At 38.4% G+C, this 20502-nt stretch overlaps 1 protein-coding gene across 1 annotated transcript in view; it reads left to right on the top strand.

The window, feature by feature from the left end:
- Positions 1-400: 400 nt before the first annotated feature.
- LOC128734916 (uncharacterized) overlaps positions 401-20502 on the top strand; it is a 31452-nt gene continuing 11350 nt past the window's right edge. The window contains exons 1-3 of the mRNA XM_053829315.1: positions 401-1094; positions 18558-19022; positions 19682-19876. Of these exons, the coding sequence (XP_053685290.1) occupies positions 1000-1094; positions 18558-19022; positions 19682-19876 (755 nt within the window). The 5' untranslated portion in view covers positions 401-999. The remainder of the gene's footprint in view (positions 1095-18557; positions 19023-19681; positions 19877-20502) is intronic.

The following is a 20502-nucleotide window of genomic DNA, read 5'->3' as shown; positions in this document are numbered from 1 at the left end:
AACCGTGCTCTAATCGGCGTCATGAATTAAACAAGTCACTTTAGGGAGGGTAGTTGTGTCAACAACAATGTTGGTTTTCAGGTAAAACTGTAAACTTTTAAACGTCAATAACATCTAGTTTAATTTAGCCTATAGAAATAAATCTTTAAAAGAAATCTTAAACTAATTAATTGGCAAAACACGTAAGCGAAACGTAAATTACCACCCTAGCTTGATAACCACACCAACACTAGGGTGCTGCGTGCAGCGTGGAGCCTTGTACATCAGCAGAGTACGAACACCGGCAACCTGACTACGGTAAAGCAATAGTGGTGAGATGTTTGAAAGGAAACTTGAAAGCTGAAACCCCTGAAACCACATTCATTTCGCTTGATTTCAGTAGTTGAAAGGTATCGTTCGAAGTGGAAACTGCGTGTGTGAGCAAAAAATTGGCACTGTCGTGAAACGGGATCTGCGCGCTTTCGGTGGCAGTGGCATAGCTTATATTTAACCTTCATAGTCTGTTGGAGAGGGTAGTTCTCGTGCTAAATATTTTGTGTGCAAAGTTTTCGATCCTATTCTACGCACGAGTGTTAATTCAAGGAAAATATGCGGAAACTCGAAAGCTCTGTATGATCGTCGTCTGCTATTTGCAACATTTTTTCATCAACGTCAATAGTGAAACCACCATTAATCTGGGAATGTAAAAAAACCAAGCGGATGTCGTTTAGTGATATGTGAACCCACTCGCAGTTGTACTTGAAGAACAGCTCTGAAAAGCGTTATCCACCGACCGTAGTAGTAAAAGTGGCATGACCTCGAAATTTATTGTCTGTGTTTACATTGAATGCTCTTCCTCCCGTGTGCAAACGTTGAAATCTGTGGAATAACGACGAATGAAGAACAATCGAAATTGAAAAAGTGTTAAACAAATAAGTGATTGTAGAATTTGGGTCAACCCAGAGGAGAGAATTTGTATCAGCAACGTCAGGGTAAAGATCTGGAACGCATGTTGCAGAAATGGTTTTCTTCAATGCTAAAACGGTGTCTGCAGGTGATCATATTGTTGATCCTCCGGATCATGTAGTCGATGAGAAAGCCATCGTGAAAAAAAGGTGACGATAAAAAAATGTTATGAAAATTATATATTCATTAACAAAATAACAAATTGCATCTACGCACATAGATTTCTGCAGTAAATATTATTGAGAAATTATTTTGAAATTTGCGGAATCGATGACGACTAATTTCACCTTTATACAATTGAATCGTTTGTTTGAGAAACCCCACAAGCGCCACTTGGTATGAGCCCATTTTCAAGAGTTTTTGATAGTTTTGAATCCTCGGGGATTCCTACATCTTTTTTCAAATTCTGGGAAAAGGTTGCTTCCACAAACTCCTTTTTGTTGGGGTTGAAAATATTTCGAGAAAATCAGTTTTTCGTTGTTTTCCTACAATTGTGTCAAAAGTACATTTGGGGTGTCTCAAACAAACGATTCAATTATGTATTAGAAAAGCTAAACTTTCGAAAAAAAAGGCACCATACTTTTTAGTTGATTTTTTGAGAGATTTCTTTGGAGATCTCCTGCTGGAAATATTTTTTTTATAGACAAAATACAATAGGTACTTTCATCTAATAGTGGTCTGGTTTGCGCGAAGTTGCACGAAATTCAAACAATTTTTTGCTCTTTTTAAGCACATCATTATATTTCGCAACCAGTAAGAGATATATAGTTACTATATAATCTTGTGTCGGATTTCGTAATTCGCGTTTTAAAAAACTATTTAATTTACACTGAACTTTTATTCAATCAAATTAACCTACAACGCAAGCGTGACCGCGACAAAGATAAAAGTAGAACTGAACACCTGTGTCGGCGTGGTCGATAGGTTTTAAGGAATTATGTTGCTGATGCATCTAGAATGCTCCGTCGCATGGTGATTGGCTGTCATCGATCGTCCGATGTGTGGAATGTGCTGACTGGTGTCCTATGTCGTGTTGCTGTTGATGGTTGATGTTCAGGTCGTCACGTAATTATATATTAAGCAAAGTTGCTTATTTTAGTATGTTCAGCAACTGTTTGGAGGACACTTTTTGTTCATGAAATTTATTTAAAAAACAAAAGTTTGTATTACGGTGAATTCACGGTCATCCTAATAGTGCAGAAAGATGCGCTATATTTTATGAACAAACTTTTCCGAAGGCACCAACCAATACCCAATTACTAATGTCCGCTTTTTGCGATTCTGGTCCACTGTACGTTGATTATGTTTACAAATGGGCACCATAAATGATTGATCAACTTTTTGTTTCACTGGCCAAGTCGTATGACATTTAAGTCAAGGCAGTTAATATATTTGACTTCAAAATCAAAGTCAACCAATTTATTGTGCAAATGTTATAGTTACAATATTTGAATTTGATTGCTTAGAGACTGATACTTACTTATTTACTTACTTACTTACTTACTTACTTAGGTGGCTTGCCGTCCTAAGACAAAGTCTGTTGAACAAAGTTTCTCCATGTAACTCGGTTGAGGGCTACCGCTCTCTAATTCCTCGGACACCGAATACTCTCCGCCAGATTTCGCTCCACCTGGTCTAACCATATTGCTCGCTGCGCTTCTGGTCGTCTTGTTCCGGATTTGAGGCGAACACCATCTTTGCAGGGTAGTTGTCCGGCATTCTTGCAACATGCCCTGCCCATCGTATCCGTCCAGCTTTAGCCACCTTCTAGATACTGGGTTCGCCATAGAGCTGTGCGAGTTCATGGTTCCTGCTTAGTAAACAGCAAACACAGTAAACAGTAAATAGTAAACAGTAAATAGTAAACACGCCTTCCGCTGATAATACACCTCCAAATCTCACGGCTGGTATCATTGTCCGCCGTTACCAGTGAGCCAAGGTAGACAAATTCGTCAACTACCTCAAACTCATCGCCGTCGATCAATATACTACTGGCGTCGGTCAACCTCGGCTCCGCTGGCCAGCATGTACTTTGTTTTAGACGTATTTACCTTTAACCCAATCTTTTCTGCTTCGCGCTTTAGTCTGGTGTACTGTTCAGCCACCGCCACAGATGTTCTGCCGATAATATCCATGTCATCGGCAAAGTAGACGAATTGACTAGATTTGTTGAATATCGTGCCCCGTGTGTTGATATCCGCTCGGTTCATAACACCTTGTAGCGCTATGTTGAACAGCAGACAGTAGCAGGTCGATGGTATCATGCGCGGCTTTGAAGTCAACGAACAAATGATGCGTGAGAGAGACTGATAAGGATTAACAAACACCCAGCTAGCACCAAATCGTCGCAACGACTATCGGTGGAGTGGGAAGACAAGGTTATTTGCCCTATCTAAAGTAGGACCAAGTTGATTTTCAGTCGTATATAATGATGATAACTGACATACATACGATTTTGAGCACAAAATCTCATAGTAGTACGAAGCTCATAGAACTGACCATATGTGAATGTAAAAGAAGAATTGACAAAATTCTTTCTGTTTCTTGCATTCTTTAATGAATTCCTATCCAGGAGGGTGAAATTTTCAAAAAATTTGCGGACTAAACACCAATGCAAGATAGCGAACAGTTGATAATAGTTAAATTATAGCTTAACGACTGTGTTTATCTGCTTTCTGTGTAGTTTAATTTGTTTTAGGGTGAACCCATCCTAAATGTACCAAGTAAGTACATGTACCAGAACCGAAAGTACCAAAACCAATGACATAGTGAGAGTTTAACAGCCACATCAGGCCCTAGTTCCTGTTCTTGTTTCATTCATAGATTAAACTTTTACAGGGGGCACCTTACCTTACCTAGTCGCAAATTTGGTGAAAATTTACTAGCTAAAATCGAGTGATTCAAACATTCCTACGATTTAATCATAAATCGATTAGATAACCAAAATTTTTGGCAATTTGTGTTATATTCAAACAATCCTGCTTGTTTTACTGTCGTTCAAGAGCTAAATTGGTGAAATTTCGTATATACTGGGCACGCTTGTGCAACGCATGTTGCACTTCATAAGATGGTCCCTCTAGTATTTTTTTTGTTCGCGAAGGACTATCAAGAGGAAAACTGTTTTTGAAACATTCTGAATTTTAGCTTTGCTAGGTTGTTCTCACATTTTCATACCTTTTAGTAAGCGGAAGAATGGGCAAAATTTTGTCATCAATCACCCAAAATACTGATTTATTCATTACATTTTCGTAGTTTCGATATCTTCAATCCTGATAATAAATGACATTTACCATGCAGAAGAATGATGTCATTGCGTAAGGCCTACACTCTTAAATGATTCTATCCGTAAATCGGTCGGATTTAGCTAAAGCTAGGTTGAAACTACTCAAAATCTCCTTAAAGTGTACAAACTCAAATTTTAGGTAAAAAATTCAACCAATTTTGGCTACTTGCTAAGGATAATTAATTTATCCTGTGTGACAAATAACGCACTTTCAAGTTCCTACTACCAATTTTTTGATGAAAAAATACTCAAAATCTGAGTTTGTACACTTTAAGGGCATTTTGAGTAGTTTTAACCAAGTTTTAGCTACACTCAACCAATTTACGGGTAAACTCATTTAAGAGTGTCGCACATTCCATTTACCGCACCTTTTGCTTATGCATTGGTTGCACGCTTAGAATTTTTTATACGAATAGCTTTTAGTACCCTTTTTAGCCGCAAGAGGGTGTTGCTTTTGCGTCTTATCAGATGTATATGGGATTTTCGATTTTGCGAAGTGAACTATATTGTTAATATAATATATTTGCTAACAGTCATTAGGATCGTAGATAGTTACCGGGCCGGCTTCATGGAGGGTCGGTCTACAACAGACCAAATCTTCACCCTACGGCATATCCTCCAAGAGTGCCGTGAAGTTCGAAACCAATGATTTTCCGAATTCATTAATTTCAAATCCGCATATGATAGTATAAACCGATGAGAGCTATGGAAAATTCTGGACGAGAATGACTCTCCCGGTAAACTTACTAGATTTATCATGGCTGCGATGGATGGGATCCATTGCTGTGTGAGAATCCCGGATGGATTGTCACCCATTCGAATCTCGTAGGAGAATTCGACAAGGAGATGATCTTTCTTTCCTGCTATTCAACACTGCGCTTGAAGATGTTATAAGACGAGCGGCGATCGAAAAGTGGGCCCGATTGTTAATAAATCCAGTCAATTTGTCTGTAAATTTATTTATCTGTGGCATATTTATGCTGTCAGCATCAGTACACTAAATTAAAACGCGAAGCAGGGAAAATTGGGTTGAAGATAAATCCGCCTAAAACAAAGAAAGTATATGCTGGCGGGAGGGACCTAGCCTCCGTGCAAAGGGTACATGGTATATAACGCCAATATGATCGTTTGTCCTCTACAGACATGAAATGTGGACACTGCTACAGGTGGACCTGTGATTTTTAGACCAGCGGGTGCTAGAAACCATCTTCAGCGGCGTGCAAGAGAATGGTGTATGGAGACGTAGAATGAACCATGAACTCGCACGTCCTGACGGCGATCCCAAATATTCAGAAAGAGGCTAAAGCTGGACGGATACAAAATGGTTTTTCTATTGAATCCTGAAAGAACAAGACGAAGCGGAGCACAGCGAGCGAGATGGCAATGGACCGAATTAGATGAAGGAATTACGTTTTTTGATTCCACATTTATAGACTTGGATGTACTCGTCTTGAAAATTCATCCTGGTTCCGCGTTCTACTGGAGCCTGGTTCAACGGTCTTTATTTTCTTCATTTTATTAATAATCTATCTGCCTTTTAACAGCCTTAATGAATAACTTACTCGATAGTATACAGGCTCCTATCACCAGTTGCTTAAATTTGTTCGAAGGTTCGCCAAGTTCAAAATGTTGCTTAACGCGGCTAAATGTCTTAAGCACCTTGCAATACTGCGGTAAAAGTGGTTGGTTAGCAGCAAAGATGGACGGAGAGTTCTTTGTGCCACACGAAAATTCAATAGCGACAGTAATTTCAGAGAGTCAAGCTCGTTGTTTGGCAGTTTTGCCACAAATAGAGCCTGTAGTCAAAGCAAACGATAGTAAGATTTTGTCGAGCAGAACACGGTGATTGATTCGATCAAATGCGGCTTTTAAATCAGAGTATATTACTTCTACTTATACCTTACGTTTCAACTCAGTGATACAATTTGAGGCTTCACCTCCAGGAGATTCGTTGTCACGGAACGGCCAGTCATGAACACTTCTGCAGGTTAATTCAATTTAGCTGGGACAGTAGATATTTATTGTAGTATTTAGTTTTCTTTAAAATACCATATCTAATCCGCCTCTGCCTGTGATTCTCGGTCATGTTTATGTCGGAAGACTATAGGACGACTGTGACCATCTATTGATAGTACTCTTTTTGTATCTAGGTATTTGTTGCAGTCAAAACACTATTAGTGGAAATGTTAGTCATTGTCAACTCATACCTTTTCTCCCAGTTCGGTATTGCACTTCTTAGGAAATTTATTGCCTGATTGGGATCTGCAGGCCAGCTCCATTGTTCCTTAACCGGAGGTTTTTAGTCGGCGAAGAGTTAGTGCATTGCACTGGCAGAGCAGATGCTCTGCGGTTTCGCTTTCCAATCCACAGAGCTGGCAAGTTTTATTGTTCAGCCGGGCACTCATTTTAAGATGGCGTTTGGTCGAATAACTAGTTAATGACGGTTAACGAGCCGTATTGTTATACTTAGTTCGGTTTTGTTTAAACTAAGCATGCTGATATACTATACTTTTATCCAGTCTCGTAGCTCTGATTTTTTGATAAGCTGATAAGCGACATTTGTGACATTTTTGTGGACTTATAAATCAAAGAAACTTTCATCTGAGTCCTGTGAACTCTATAAAAAATGTATGTAGCATTCAAATTGAAACTGATTCAACTGCTAGTTTCTATCGTTTAATATCATTGTGAATGATTCAATAGCAAGAAAATTCGGTTCCATTTGAACTTAAACCGAAGGATGTTTAAATTGGACGCAATTGTTTTTGAAACCCTGTGTATCGTTCACGATTGATGGGATGTAAAACAAAGCCATGAGTTTATACCGTCTTTAGACATTACCCTTCTTTATCGACAGACTTCGCAGCCGGCTGTTAGAGTACAGGAAAATTACGGGGCCAGTGCAACAATCCTACTGACTCTAACTAGCAAGCACCGCCTAGCCGAGATTCGAACATACGACGACTGGCTTGTTAGACCAGCATCGTACCTCGAAGCTAGCTGGGCGGATGGGATGTGAGCCGCACAACAAAAGAAAAATCAGCTATCTTCGTTGATTCATTTGGAAGTTTTACTCAACCTGCCGTACTCACCGTACATGGCTTGTTTGTGTGACGCGTTTACTAGACAATCCCAATTTATATGCCTACTTACAAAATTCTTGCAGTTCACTGCAGATGAAATTATAGATTTCGACAAGTATTCTAAATGGCGAACAAGTCGCAGATGGAAAATAGCGGAATAATTATCAACACCGAGAATTATAAGAGTCATAGGTATAAACGAACTCTACTGTTGCTAATTTTGCGTTAATCTCATCGAAAGAAACTCGTCAATCGATCATTCGATTTGATGGCTTATTTTGAATATATATGTCAGATAACCCTTAGCGGGTTAAAATACAAAAAAATGTTAAGCGTTGATATCAGCATCTTGTTCGACTCTTTGAACAATGTGAGTAAAGCCTCTAACTCCCGTCGGCAGAGCTGTATGGTATGAGGTGGAGCGCAAAGGTATGTCGGCTGGATGTACCTATGTATTGGCAACAATCGATTTCCGCTGACTGACTGACGCGCGTTTCAATGCCAGTCGCCAGTCAAGAAGCGATATAATCACGTAGACGCGCGGCAAACCTGGCAGAACTCACTGATTTATAGATGTAGGTATTACACCACCTTCGTATTGAAAATCCCACATGTTCACTTGCTAGCACACTACAAAAGCTAGACATTCCACGTGCAACTGTAATCTATTCTATCGTGACGATCAATGAAAACAACCCAAATACTTTGGATGGGCTGAGAATCAGTTTCTCCGATTATAAGGTGCTAATATAAAACACTACAGTTTCACTGAAATAGAAACAATTAAAATTGGAAAATACAATAGCTTTACAGTCCGTGAGAAAAAATATACTATGTTGTGGCGGAATACCTACGGGTTATATTCGTTATTATTATTTATTCACCGTCAGCAGATTTTATCTATATCACTTCACATTGCACAAACACGCACGCAGTGGGCTCGAGTGGCGTGAAAGGTTCAAAACACCTCGTCGGTCGGTGCAAACCCACAACACAGGTTGTTGGCTGCATTCTATCTTTTTTGTTCGTATGTATAGCAGCGAGTGAGCGTAACCGATAAAGTTGAACGTATTTTTTCGCACAGGTAGTAAACTTTTATGCTAATATTTACCCGGCCGAGAAGAAGGGGAAAACGTCAGAGAAATAATTATCGATTGTTATTTCTGTCTGTTTCGTTCTCCGCTTTTTATGAATATGTATGTGAACAGACCTGAACGTGGCAATCTCCCGGAGTACAATTTTCAAAATTACACTAGAGTTAATTTTTACGCGGTTTTTGCAAGTTTTTTACGCGAATTTTAGAAATCATACAGATTTCGGAGACGTTCTTTTGTATCGCGTTAACGACTTCAGTAATAATTTTTTGATTATTTGAGCAGGAATCCTTTTACGATTGTGTTTAACTTGCAACACACAAATTCAAGGCCCAGCTATACCGAAGATCACCATCAGTGGAAAGCGCTTACAGCTAAACTGAAATGATGAAAAGATTGAGCTGCGTTGTGCTGCAGCTTACAACTAACCTCGGTTCGAAGCACGTATGAATCCTGCACAAGTATCAATATGTAAAGCATTTGTTGAAGCCAACGCAAAAGCAAAGTAGGGCGATGTACAGCTTTGGTGTCTAAATAACTTTGCGATTGTTAGCTACACATGTAAACCAAACGGTAAACAAAAACAATTATTAAACAAGGCTCTTTAACGCTTTGTTTTAGGCGATTATTTCAGCATTATTCCACATACTGTACATAACCTAACTCATAAGTCCATCACATCATCACACGAACATCATGAAGTTTTGGGCTTAAAACTGAACTTGAAATTAGACATGAAACAGGGCTTGACGTGGGACTTGAAATTGGACGTAAATTTGCACTATAAACAAGACTTGAAATTTGACTTACATTGGACCTGAAATTAGATTTGAAATTGGACCTGAAGTAGGACAAGAAAGTCGACATGAAATTGAGCTCAAATTGAACTTAAAATTACAGTCGATATTAGACTTGAAAGCGGTGTTGAGATTGGACTTGAAACTTGACTTGAAACAACTTGAAACTGAATTTGAAATTGGCCTTAAAATTGGAGATGAAATTGAACTTGAAATAGCAATGACATTAGACGTACAATGGATTTGAAATTGGGTTCTTAATAAACTTAAAATTGGACTAGAAGTTGAAGTTAAATTGGTCTCGGAGATGAAATTCAGAGTAATTTAGACTTAATTTTTGAGTTAAATTGCACTTGATCTTAGATTTGACATGTTGAAATTGAAAATGAAATTAGACGTAAAATAGGCATGAAATTGAACAGAAAATTTATTTAAAATTGGGCTCATGATGAACTTGAGACGGGCCTTGAAATGGAACTTAAATTAGACTCAAAGATGAAATTGAAATTAAATTAGAATTCTAATTGGACTTAAAATTGGAATTGAAATTGCACTCATATTGAACTTGATTTCGAACTTAATGATGGACATGAAATTGGACTAGAATTTGGATCAATTTACTTTGCTTGGTTTTACTTCAAATTGAATTAGGAATTAAACATAAAATTGAAATTTTGGTTGGATATAAAATTGATATTGGACTTGATATCTTACTTGAAAATTACCCTAAATTGGTATTGAAACTGGCTGAATCTACTATGGATTACGCAATTAATTTACTTATCGCAAAAATCGCAAGCTCTGGACTTCCGGGTTACACCTTTAGGAATTATTTTATTCCGTATTAAATTTTCTATAGAAGATTGGGTACGTGCCCCAGCGTGCCTAAGCCTGAGTAAGCTAATGATCGCAAGTTCGCAACGTAGCTTCAACGTTGTCGAGCGATCTAGCGCGTTGGGTCCCTTGGTACCCCTTGCTGCCGGTGGCGTCTTTAAAGTGAGCAGATTTCACTGCACAGTTGCTCGGCATCCTAGCGACGTGTCCGGCCCACCATAGATTTGTGACTTTTGTCAAGAATACGGTTGGAATCTCTTCAAATAGCGCACGCAGCTCGTGGCTTACGCCTGCGCCACTATTCGCTTTCTGTTTGCACTCCGTCCAAAATAGTCTCATCATCTTCCATTCAAAGGGCACTGCAAGCTCCAATCTTGAGCCCGTGAAGGGCTACTGGTCTGATTAGCGTTATATCCATCGTCTGCTTCGAACGACGGTGTACACTACTTGATCAGGGTAATACCAAATACAACATGAAGGAAAAGCAATGGGGAACCTGAGAATAAACCTATGCTAAAGTCACTTCGTACATCGAATGGCCTGATTCTACTATTTGAACCCACGACCATTTGAACCTTGTCGCTACGGAACCTCCTTACTCATATTATTATCGGTGGAGATCTCAAATATAATAACACAGCAACTACTTCGATTTCATCGCCGTCAATAGTAACTGATTAGAGGCGAAAATTGCAACAATCCAGCCAGGAAAGGAGTGGTTTGTACTTTACCTCGGTACCTTCGGTTGTTCCTCCTCCCTTCAAATTTTGGAAATTATCTATTGAATTGCCATTGCTAGTGGTTCCTTACCATTTCTATGGAGCTCTGCCGTGAGCTCTTGAAGTCTTCTTCAGCTATCCGATTCACGAGATTGCGAGCCGGGCCGCTATTACCGTTACCTTCGTTACGCCTCGATTTGTTTTATCGCCATTGAGATGCTCATCGAAAAACTGTTTACTCCAGTCGATCATCTTGTGCCCGTTGGTGATCAGGTTTCCTCTTCGTTCCTACACATATCAGGCTTCGGTTTGTATCCTTCACGAGATAGGTTCACTGTCTAATAGAACTGTCATTTATTTATTTATTTATTAGGGATATTTCATCTGAAATAAAATATTATCTACATGAATAGAATCTCAAAGTCAAGCAATTCCTCCGCATTCGAAAAGGTCCTTACACATTCAGTAATTGGTTCGTTGTATCCAACACAGTCCGATGAAATTGGGTCTGCAGTAAACCCGTCGAGCGCAGTGATCGTTGCGAAGCGCGAAAATTGATCATTGCTAGTAAGTTTGGGGCGTCAATTTCGCCATTGATAACTTTAGCTACAAATAACGCCTGTTGCACCTTGCGTCTATGTTCTAGTATGTCTAGGTCGAGTAAACGGCATCTGTCTGCGTATGGGGGCAAGTCATCAGGACTTCGCCAAGGGAGGTGTCGCAGTGCTAGTCGGACAAACCTCCGTTGCACACGTTCAATGCGTATGTTCCAAGTTAGCGGCTTTGGAAACCAAACTAGGCTGCAATTTTCTAATAGCGGACGAACAAGGGTGCAATACAGCGATTTAAGACAGTGGGCATCCTTAAAGTTCCGACCAATCTTAAAGATGAATCCGAGCTGCCATGATAATTGATTGGAGATAATTCATTCACGATGCACATTGAACGTCATTTTTGTGTTCAGCAGGACTCCAAGGTCGTTAGCTCGGTCCACTCTGCGTAACTCAATACCATCAACGGTGTAACCAAAGAGGATCGGGTTTTTAATGCGGTGAAAGCTCATAACTTCACATTTGGCAACGCTTATAATCAGCCAATTTTGTTTCCACCAGCTTGTAAACAAATGAAGCAATCCCTGTAGTCGGCGGCAGTCGTCTATATTTCTAATCAGGGCAAATAGCTTCAGGTCATCGGTGTACACTAACCTACAGCCAGTACCCAAAAGCAGCGCAATATCGTTGAAGAACAACAAGAAAAGCAATGGACCCAAATTACTGCCCTGAGGAACTCCAGACTTATTAGTAAACACAGGTGAAACACTGGATCCATGTTTTATACGAAGCTCTCTGCCACTGAGGTAGGAGTTCAACTATTTAACCATTTGTTGAGAAGCACCGAGTCGAGATAGTTTCCGCAAGAGTATTGTATGGTCAATTCTATCGAAAGCAGCTTTCAAGTCTATATAGATGACATCAACTTGTTTCTTGGCATCAACCAGGAATAGTTGTTCTAGCTCTTCACAATCTCTGTCCTCCTTCTGGCGTTTTTCCTTCCAGAATCGTGGTCAGCTCATTCCGCACTAATCGATAATTGGCCAAATTGGTCCCTCGTGATATTTCGTGGACTCGGAGTTTCTTCATCTAGCACTACGGTTACGGCCTCGTTGATGGCTGAGTATATTTTGCCTCCGCACATAGCTCTACAGGGGTAGGTTGCTATTGTTTAATATTTATTGGAGTTTATCTTTATTAGAGTCGATGCATAGAAGATCTTGTGCAAACATATATTGAATCAGGAAAACTGTGATTTATTAACGCTCAAAATCTAACCACTTTTAGTGACACTTGCATTTTTTGGTATGACAGTCTACCTTTTCGTAAGACGTTGTCTTACGACAAACATGATATCTGACGCGGGTCTCTTTCCACTGATACAAAACATTCGCGGTTGTTTGTTATCAACATCACATCGTCGCCATGCTGTATTGAATTGTATTAAGGTTTAGTATCTTCTCTATGCGAGTTTCGTTATTGGCAAGCTTGTCTATGATACTCAGTTTATAAGAAATAGTAGAACTGAAACCTCTTTTAGGAATTGGCATTTTATTGCATGCTAAAAAATTCCCTGCGGTATCTACTCTCATCTGATAAGATAAGCACCAATAACTGAAGAAGCATTGCTCTAGTGCGCGAACAAGTGGCTAAGTGTTTCAATTGCGGATTTTAGATCGTTGGTGTTTAAGCAAAAGCTATTGTTCGCAGGTGTGAGGTAATTTCTACGAATTTAGATTAGCTGCGTCATGTTAGGACTTCAGCTGACCGGTTGTATAAATAAGTAACTTGCTTGTATTGACAAAAATATGGACACGAGTACATTTGTAGAATAATGTGCATTTTTAACATATGATTTATGTTTATACTTATATGCTATTACAGGCATACCTCGATATAAGACAGCCTCGTTATTAAACAACCTCGATATAAGACAATTCAATATAAGACAATTTTGTCTTATATCGAAACAAATCCCTTTGACATAGCTGGTAACGATACCAGAGCTGGTTTTCCATTCTGAAATCGGTGCCATAAAGATGTTCATTATTTCAAAATAACCCCAAAAATAGTAAAAAACTAATAGCTCAAACAATAATAAATAGTTCAAAAACCGTAAACACATAAAACAGAGCAAAACTGGCGACCGCTAATGCATTTTTTTTTTCGAAAAAAACATGTTTCGATACAAGACAATTTCGATATAAGACAACTTTTAGAAATTATAAATTGTCTTATATCGAGGTATACCTGTATATTTTAGGCTTATATTCATTTATCTATTTCCTACAGTACAAAGTTTTCTTATACCTACAGCACTTTTCCGGTTTTATTGCAGAATTGCTCCTTTAGTAAGTTGGCAGTGCTGATATAGATAATCAAGAATAAAAAACCGTTTATGATCTTAAACGCATCGAATTTCAACCATGATTATGAATACTGAACACAAAGATGAATAATGATACTGTTATGTAAGATGCTTTTGTCTTAATAAACGTATTCAAATTCAGGTGTGAACGTTTACACTTTTCTTTCGTAGTTAACTTTCTTTTGATAAGACAAAGAATAGAAGTTTTCATTCCAGAGCTGTCACTAATACACAATGGTGTGCCCGACTTCGTTCTGAACGGGAATCATAAATCATGGAAAACAAATAAAAATGCTCGTTTAAACTCAGACAGGCTAGGACTGATCAGCAGCCAGGATAAGCATTATTATTTCACTTATTTATTTCGTCAAGCAAGCACACTCAATTGACATAACCAAAGGGATTTAAATTTAATCATACTTATGTAAACTGAGATAAAATTAAGATTGCAATAGCCACGTGGTGATTTTATTCGGTAGGCTTATGGCTTGTGGATTACGTTACAATTATGGAGTAGTCAGATAGTTAATTACGTGCTATAACGTTGTGTATAAGTTATTAGGTATGACCCCTCTTCAGTACCCTAGAATTCTCAAAAGTTTGGCCAAAAAAAGTATACTAAGTTAGAGTGATTAGGGAAAATATAAACTAAACAGTTAATAAAACAATCAATCATCAACAGTCACCTGAACAAAAACAAACCATACGCTAAGCGAATGTTTTCTAAATTTGTGATCGTAGTAGAATTAAATGGATTTTTTTACTGATATAAAAAAACTTAAAATATTGGTATTACTATAGTATACATTTACTGATGCCAGCTTTTAATCCAAATTAACCATATTATTTTAGGCTCTATGACTAGTTGTAATAGACAGCTAAAATTGCTTCGCCGTACTTGTATTAATGAAAGCTTGAACTCTCACGCCGTCTTGCACTAATTTTAAATTCACCAAAATGTCTTCTCACTTCGCACAATTTCAAGGCGAAAGCTCGTAAAAAATTGCGGGTGTAATAGCAGTAAGGTGCATCTTTGTTTTCCTCGTGAATTAATTCCAAAATAAGTCTTTAATATTTTCTCTTCGTTCGGAGACGCCACGGTGGAATGGGTAAAAGTACAAAAAAAAACATTTATACTTTAGACCTCTGCTTCTCTGCCGCTGCTGTGCAGGCTTTATCACATGGCGCATGGAACGGACGATAGTCCACCCGATTCAGACAGAAAGTGAAATTGAGCATCTTACAAACTGGGTCAAGTCCACTGTGACAGTCAGTAATAACGATAGGCTCGTGCGGTTGCAAAGGTACGTGCCAGTCGAGATCAGAATGGGCTGGATTCTGCCAGTTAAATTGTTGTTGTTGCTAACGACAAATGTGTACGAGGAATTGAAACAGCTGAAGGAGTGTCAAGACACTATCTGCATTTCATTCGACGGAATGCGAGTGTTTTTTAGTGGAAAATTTGGTGCAATGACATCTTATCAAAATAAAGAGGTTGAATAAATATGAAGGATTGCAGGTTATTCATTGGCCTAGGACGCCTGGTCGCCAGGACAGGTTCTCGTCTGCAGCATGGATGACGTTGGCTAAGCTGCGTCGCCACGAGCCTCTGGGTTTGCCTCTTCTACGCTGTCCTTGCGGATTCCGGTCAAGTGCTTCTCTGCAGATCTCCTTTGTTCCTTTCCTCGAGGTGTGTCCACTTCCACTTACGTTCACAAATTTCTCTATGATTATTTTTCTATAACACAGTACACAAAATGTTTTTCAAAGGGAGCTTATTTTGTCAGGGTAGGTGTCCTAAACGACTTCTAAACTTTTTGCTGTGCAAAAGAATACTTATCATCGTACATTGATTCATACTACCGTACAAAACCGCAGCTACCATTCTAAATGAACAAATTAAGGGGACATAAACCACTAAAATTAAAAAAAAACTATTTCTATTTAAGATTTTGATTCTACAGACTTTTCCGCCTATTTTGATACTAATTTTGAAATGATCGGACCACGGAAAAGTGAAAGAAAAACATCATACACCTAGGCATTCCAATGCGGCGTGGAACAACCTCAACAGAACAAAACGTGAACGTGACTCCTGTAAAAACCACGGTTTCTTAACTTTATGTAGGGTATGTTGCTGCTTCGTTGTAATTGCCTATTCCCGTCCTATCCAACATAAATTATTAAAAATATCAGCGATTTTTATGAGACACAATGCAAAATTAGTTATTCCCTAATATTTTAATTTGTTGACTATCATACGCGATCAATCAAAGTGAGATGAGTTCTATTTAAATGCTTTTTTTCATTAAAGAATTTCTAGCAGCCAAATTTCCTACGTTTTTTCGTTGGACGAAGAAGAAAATGTCGACTAATCGTTTCAATTTCCGTCATTCATAAAATGAAAACAACTCACGCAACGCATTGTCGTTATTTTGCAGCCGGGAAAACTTGCATGACCGGCAGAAATTTTGCAGAATAACATTTGACCAAACTTGTGTTTTAGTCATGAAATGCGGTCAGGGATTAATATTAATATTTTTTTGAAACGATGGTTTTTACAATTGATGGAGGGACGATAGGGGAAACTGATGAATTTTTTTTGGGAAATGCACCTTCTAGCATTGGACAAAAGATAGGAGTCTCAACGACAACTTGTTAAGCGTAGCTACTTATAACCCCCTCTTCCTTTCCACTCTTTCCCAAAAAAAATTTTATTACTTTCCCCTACCGTCTCTCCATCAATTGTAAAAACCATCGTTTCAAAAAAATATTAAGAATAACATTTGTCATGCCGTCCTACAAAAATACTTGCGCGCAGGCTTCGTAAACATTATCGTGAGTTTTAGTTCGGACGATGAAAAATTTTGATGGACGGATTTTAAAACGGTACGACGAATTTAAGAAATCAAGTCAGTTGCGTAATTTCAATAAAATGCTTTACTAATCGCTTTTTAATGAATTCAAAGTGCACGGATCGGAAGGTAAATGTATTTGAATCAAATCAGCACAAGAACTTTTGGGATATTCATTAAATCCACCTAAGAAATGATGAAAATTAGAGTGGTTTTCCTTACTACGACGGGAATTAGAATCACTCTACCTTTTTCTCGGAAACTAACCAACGTGTTTTTTTTGTTTTGTTGGTAGAAGTTAGGAAAAGACTTTTATAACTTTTGAGCTTTGTACACAAAACTTAGCCAGAAAAAAAGAAGATAAAATCTCTTTATTTTTTTTTTTTTTTCTCAAGTTGTGCTTTGTTTACAAATCTTAAAAGTTTTAAAGTTTTTGTTCTAAACTTGTACCAAGTATACAAAAAAATGTTTCAATACGTTGACTAGTTTCCGAGAAAAAAGTACCGTAAACACACATAATTCCAATCAACTCCTAATTCTGATCACTCAAGCCAAATTGAATAAAAAATCCTAGCCAACTAGAAAGCATATAATCAAAATATGCTCATCGGCTATGATTTTAAATTAAATCTATTAAAAATCGACCCATCGGAGTTATGTGCGTTCACGATACATGAAGTTTAAAAATCGTGTTTTTAGACGAGCGGCGTTTTATTTCGGCGTAGGTTGTGGCGTAGGAATGCCATTGTGTATATTCTCCTACCAAATTCTCTACCAATAGTACCTAGTACCGATCAGGATGTTTACTGGCACTGGCGGATATTCCGCTTGGTTTAATTGTTGTAATCGTACATTTTAGGATTGAAGGATTGAACTTAACGCACATCAATATCTTCCTCTTCAGCTCTCGGTTCCTAGCTGCGGGTTTCTTAAAAGTTCTTTGCCGTCTTTCCACATCTAACCCTTTTTTATAACCCTTTAGAACACTGCACACTATTGATTTTAACATTTTTAGCACTTCCATAAACTTTGATCCAGACCACTCTGGATTTTCCAGATGATTGTGCAAGATTTTTACGTCATTCAAATTTCATTTTGTGAGTACTGCTCCGCAACGTGTTGGAATATTTTGACGAAGTTTGTTCCAGTTGTTCTTCATAAAAATGTAAACAAAGTAATGTCAAATGGTTCCAGTTCGTACCACAAGAGGCTTGCCTGTGACGCACGAGCGGCGTTTAGATTTGCTTCTAGTCAAACTTGAGGAGACTCTTTTGAAAAGTAGTAAAACAAGAAGAAAAAGGTGAAAACATCGTCATTCGAATAATGCGGATAATAAGCAATTCGCTTACTGCTTGGTGCTACTGCAAAAAACAAGTGTGGAATACGGAAAAGTACTCGGACGATATTACAAAAGATCAAAATGCTTGTTGCAGCGATAATCCGGAGGTGCTAAGTTAATTTCAAAATAGATTTTTTTTGTGCTCTTGAGTTGTGAACGAAAAAATAAAAATACTTTTTTTATATGAGGGCATGAAATCGAAAGAAACAAACAAGCAAAAACAAAAACAATGTTGAGACCCATCAGCTCAACAAATTAAAACAATAATACATCAAAACTATTATATTTTCTGCTGTTAAAGTTAAAGTTTTGTAATCATATCCAGAGAAGCATATAATATATCTTAATTTGGTTTCAAATTGAGTATTCGGCTTATTTACATCAAGGAGAATATGTGTTCGCATTTTTTATTCTAACCACTAAACCAATCAAAATGAAATCATTCCGAGTAATCAAAATCCACGACATCAAATTTTGTTTCTTGAACCAGAACAATCCAATACAATAATAAAAATTCACAAAATGATATTTAACTTATTAGGCCGTATGAATAAAACAACTTACTTTGCTTTTCCCGTTTAAATCGTATGGGAGCATTTGCTCTAACTTTTTTATTCATACGGCCTATTATTTTAACCTACAATCATTCAACCAAGATCATTTATTTCAACCACCGATATTTTTCTCAGCATGATGTCGATCCAGGAGGAGCTTGGTCAGATGGGCATCCCGAACGAGCAACCACCACCGGCCTATTCGCAAGCGATCGCCGGTGACGATGCCAACAACACGGACAGCAGTGTCGACAACACTAACGTGTGCCAGAACGGGTGGCCAAACATACCGGGCGGGATCCCAGGGGTAGCTAACAAACCGGCTGGTTTGTTCGACGGTTTGCTCGGCTGTATGCGGCCGGTGCTGTCGCTCATCGGCAGGACTCACATCATGGAGATGAAGAGTAAACAGACTGAAGTTTGGGAAATACCCTTCGAGGCAATTACCGACTTGGTGTGGCTCGGCAGCGGGGCTCAGGGTGCAGTTTTCCGGGGCAAACTGCGCAATGAGATGGTTGCAGTTAAAAAGGTTCGCGACGTGAAAGAGACTGACATCAAGCACCTGCGAAAGTTGGACCACGAAAACATCGTAAAATTCAAGTAGGTTTACGGGGCGACCCGGTGTTTTGATAAGTTTAGTTACCTTCTTATATATCTTTCGTTTGTGGAAATTGTGCATCAGTATTACACTTTTTTAATACTGCCTATATGTGTTACAAGGTAGCAGTAAAGTCAAAAGAACTATGTAGTCAATCATAGAAGCTTGAATTGATGCAAAAAAAAGAAATTTTAATCTTCCAGTTAAACAGTGCCTGTTACCAGAAACTAGAGATAGATAGATGTTTATTTGATGCAATGCATAATATAATATTATTTTTTATTTTTGGAAAATATAAAAAGTTGATTAAATATTGAGGATAATATTCTAATAGTTTAAAGTTTTAAATAACGTGAAACCTACTAATGCCTTGTTTCTTACTATTTCTTTCACGACTTTCTTTCTGTATTGTGTCTCCCCATAAATCGTGCCTGGCGCCTTGTACCTGGATGGATATGGCTCCACACGCCAACACGCCGTTCTGGTTGACGCCAAACCTAACCCGTAAATAATAAAATAATACACCGGTAACGACGTCGCACCTAAAACATTGTTGGCTGGCTTTCGATTGGCCCCCCATTCGCAATCGCTCTTTCAATCAATCAACTCACTTTCAACAACGACAACGACAACAAAAACACATGAATGAATACATAAACAGAGGAGTATGCACACAGGCGCCAGTGTTTTGTATAATCATGGAATTTTGCCCCTTCGGACCGCTGCACCAGATCCTGGCAGATGGTGGAGACATCGTATCGCCCAACCGGCTGGTGTCGTGGTCGCAGCAAATCGCCCGGGGCATGCAGTATCTCCATTCGCACAAGATCATTCACCGTGACCTCAAGAGCCCAAAGTAAGTACCTACGTATATTGCGACATGCTGGTTGAAATATACGGCGCCTATAAAAGCTTATGTACCCATCATACATTCATATAATCACTTCAATTAAATACATGCACTCTTCTCCGAGCTACCGTTTACTATTCTCGTTAAAAACTTTAGTTTAGCTTAGATTTAAATTTTTAAATAAACATCTAAATGCTTCGCAGATCTGGTCGTCTAACAAGAAGCTTAACCATGACGGGGAAGGTCCACTATAAAGAAATAATCATTGCCTTCCGCAGGACATTGCAATTAGCTTTAAAATGGCTCACAGAAAGCTAGCTGACTCTACTGTTTGTTTTAAATGTGCGTGTTGTATACTACCTCCCAAAAAAGCTCACTCGAATTTCTCAGAAATACATAGATAAATGGAGCACATTATATTGCGCTTTGGTGGCTATTATCCAACTCCTGATTCATTTGCTTTGGAAATTTGGCATGTACTCGGGTGTCCTCGGTGTTGGCATACCGCTTTAACAGCTAAGTAGTATTAGGTGCTAAAATGAAGTGTTTAATTGCTACTTTTATAGCGGAGGAATATAAGCTTTATTGTTACTATACATGCATCATATCTAATTATTCTGGAAATTCTATCT

Source organism: Sabethes cyaneus, chromosome 2 (assembly GCF_943734655.1).
Source record: "Sabethes cyaneus chromosome 2, idSabCyanKW18_F2, whole genome shotgun sequence".
NCBI lineage: Eukaryota > Metazoa > Arthropoda > Insecta > Diptera > Culicidae > Sabethes > Sabethes cyaneus.
The sequence above is the reverse complement of the archived record's forward strand: the minus strand, read 5'-3'. Positions and strand labels throughout refer to the sequence as shown.